Source organism: Gekko japonicus, unplaced genomic scaffold (genome assembly GCF_001447785.1).
Source record: "Gekko japonicus isolate JY-2015 unplaced genomic scaffold, Gekko_japonicus_V1.1 scaffold4636, whole genome shotgun sequence".
Classification (NCBI taxonomy): domain Eukaryota; kingdom Metazoa; phylum Chordata; class Lepidosauria; order Squamata; family Gekkonidae; genus Gekko; species Gekko japonicus.
The window spans coordinates 2,062-2,965 of NW_015175512.1; the positions used below are offsets into that span (position 1 = coordinate 2,062).

A 904-nucleotide genomic window follows, 5' to 3' on the forward strand; every position below is an offset into this window, starting at 1 on the left:
TTGCAGCTGCTGGATGACCTTGGGCAAGCCATAGTTCTGGCAGAGCTGTTCCTGAAAGAGTAGTTTTTGAAAGATTTCTCTCAGCCCCACCTACCTCACAGGGTGTCTGTTGTGGGGAGGAGAAGGGAAAGGAGTTTGTAAGCCGCTCTGAGACTCCTTCAGGTAGTGAAGGGTGGAGTATAAATCCAATCTCCTCCTCCCTCCTTGATGGGGAAAAAAATTCTTTCTATCCAAGAACAACATATGCCATTTTTTTTCATTTCCCATGCCTTCTGCCCTCTCCACAGCACTCAGCCACGTCGAAACCCGAGCCCACGCCGAGGAACGGCTCCTGAAGAAGCTCTTCTCTGGATACAACAAGTGGTCCCGGCCAGTTGCCAATATTTCCGATGTGGTCATTGTGCGTTTTGGGTTGTCCATCGCTCAGCTGATCGATGTGGTAAGTAGAGCTGGCGCATGTTAGCCGTGCATCGAAGAGGGTTGAAAGGGCGGAGAAATGATGGTTATTCTGCAAGACTGGATTTATACCAGGGGGGGGGGGAAATCTCACTGAGAAGCTCCAATGTGCATGGGGCTATCTATAAAACCTCTCAGCCGCGGTAGCTTAGAAGTTAAGACGGTGAAGCTGCCGATCGGAAGGTCTGTAGTTTGGTAGTTCGAGACCCGAGTGCCGCGTGACGAAGTGAGCTCCCGTCTCTGGCCCCAGCTCCTGCCAACCTAGGAGTTCGAAAGCAAGAAACTGCAAGTAGGTAAATAGGTACCACTCCGGTGGGAAGGTAGCAGCATTCTGTGTGCCTTGGCGTTTAGTCATGCCAGCCCCATGACCACGGAAAGGTCTTTGGACAGCGCTGGCTCTTTGGCTTGGAAACAGAGATGAGCACTGCCCCATAGAGTCGGATTCAAC

General features: G+C 51.7%; 1 protein-coding gene across 1 annotated transcript in view; it reads left to right on the forward strand.

Moving 5' to 3' along the window:
• Window positions 1-265: 265 nt before the first annotated feature.
• The window catches only part of LOC107122875 (neuronal acetylcholine receptor subunit alpha-4), a gene marked incomplete at its 3' end in the record, with an annotated part of 72,742 nt that continues 72,103 nt past the window's right edge, over window positions 266-904 (forward strand). The window contains exon 1 of the mRNA XM_015426015.1: window positions 266-439. Within this exon, the coding sequence (XP_015281501.1) occupies window positions 266-439 (174 nt within the window). The remainder of the gene's footprint in view (window positions 440-904) is intronic.